At 34.4% G+C, this 1,861-nt stretch overlaps 1 protein-coding gene across 1 annotated transcript in view; it reads left to right on the plus strand.

Annotated features, from left to right (window-relative positions):
- LOC106874561 (short-chain dehydrogenase/reductase 3) overlaps positions 1–1,861 on the plus strand; it is a 241,307-nt gene that overhangs the window by 125,455 nt on the left and 113,991 nt on the right. Inside the window, exon 4 of the mRNA XM_052973741.1 lies at positions 381–625. Within this exon, the coding sequence (XP_052829701.1) occupies positions 381–625 (245 nt within the window). The remainder of the gene's footprint in view (positions 1–380; positions 626–1,861) is intronic.

Consider the following 1,861-nt stretch of genomic DNA (forward strand, 5'->3'; position numbering starts at 1 on the left):
CTGTATTTTGTCTGTCTTTACATTCTGAGTTCAAATTCCACAGAGGTCGAATTTGCCTTTCATCCTTTCGGGGTCGATAAATTAAGTACCAGTTGTGTACTTTGGTCGATCTAATCGACTAGCCCCTCCCCCAAAAATTTCGGGCCTTGTGTGTAGAATAGAAAAGAAAGAGACTGATAAAAGAATACAAAACTGCACAGGTAATTGGGATCAATCTATTCATCTAAAACCTTTCAGAACAGTGTTCCAGCATGGCCACAGTCCAGTGACTGAAACAAGTAAATGGTAAAAGACAATTTATCTTCAATGTTTCAAGAATACTGTGAATGCTTTTGATAATTCTTAATAAAGTTAACAAAATTCTGTTATTATTCTTGCAGACAATACGTAGTTTCTTGCCATCCATGCAAGAAAGAGGCCATGGACATATTGTCACGATTGGTTCCTGTTTGGGATTGATGGGAATCAACCAAACCAGTGCATATGCAAGTTCCAAACATGCATTGACTGCTTTCTCAGAATCTCTGTCCTACATTGCTGAAAGTTCTGGATATTCCGGTGTGAAGACAACAATGGTTTACCCTTTCCAGATTGACAATGAAATGTTTGCTGGTTGCATCAGCAGGTAACAAGAATTATATATTTTTTTTCCTCCTTTGTGTCTTGTGTTTGCTTTCTTTCAAATAACTTTAAAGAATTGTATAGATGCAGGTTTGGATGTGTGGTTCAGAAGCTTGCTTCATGACCATATGATCTTGGGTTCAGTCCCACTGCACAGCACCTTAGGCAAGTGTCTTCTACATAAAAGCACCCACTACACTCTTGGAGTGGTTGGCGTTAGGAAGGGCATCCAGCTGTAGAAAACCATGCCAAATCAGATTGGAGCCTGGTGTAGCCATCTGGTTCACCAGTCCTTAGTCAAATCGTCCAACCCATGCTAGCATTGAAAGCGGGCGTTAAACGATGATGATGATGATATAGTTGAAATTTATAGAAAAAACAAAAGATGAAGACAGGTGTATGAACAACAAACAGGTGTATTAGTTTGACACTCAGGAAAATGAAAAGGTCTTTTACATTTCAAGCATATGCACTTCAACAGAAAGGAATTAAAGAAAATAAACTGAGAAAGAATGAAAAAAAAAATTGTGGATTTAGCAGTCAAGCATGGCAATATATATATATACAGATAAAACAGGTATACACAAAGTACGATCATTGCTAGAAATAGCAGCCAGTAAGTTTATGGCAATATGTAGAGTTTCACTGAATATTTACTGAATATTCGTGTACATCTGCTTTATATATTTATAATTCTACTTGTACGGTGCTTTATTCTTGCTGAATAGTTATATTATTTTAATATTATTTATATTCTCATGCATGTACATATATATATATATATATATTTATATATATATATGTACATCAATACAGAGGAGAAGCACACTCTAAGATGTAGAGCAATTAATATCATATATTATATTTTGTGTGTTTGTGTATTTTTAATTGTGTTGTGTGTGTGTGTGTGTGAGTGTGTCTGTGTGTCTATGTATGTATGTATGCATGCATGTATGTATGTATGTATGTATGTGTGTATGTATGTATGTATGTATGTATGAATGTATGTATGTATGCATGTGTGTATGTATGTATGTATGAATGTATGTATGAATGTATGTATGTATGTATGTGTGTATGTATGTGTGTATGTATGTATGTATGTATGTATGTATGTATGAATGTATGAATGTATGTATGTATGTATGTATGTGTGTATGTATGTGTGTATGTATGTGTGTATGTATGTATGTATGTATGAATGTATGAATGTATGTATGTATGTATGTATGTGTGTATG

Source organism: Octopus bimaculoides, chromosome 16 (assembly GCF_001194135.2).
Source record: "Octopus bimaculoides isolate UCB-OBI-ISO-001 chromosome 16, ASM119413v2, whole genome shotgun sequence".
Classification (NCBI taxonomy): Eukaryota; Metazoa; Mollusca; class Cephalopoda; order Octopoda; family Octopodidae; genus Octopus; species Octopus bimaculoides.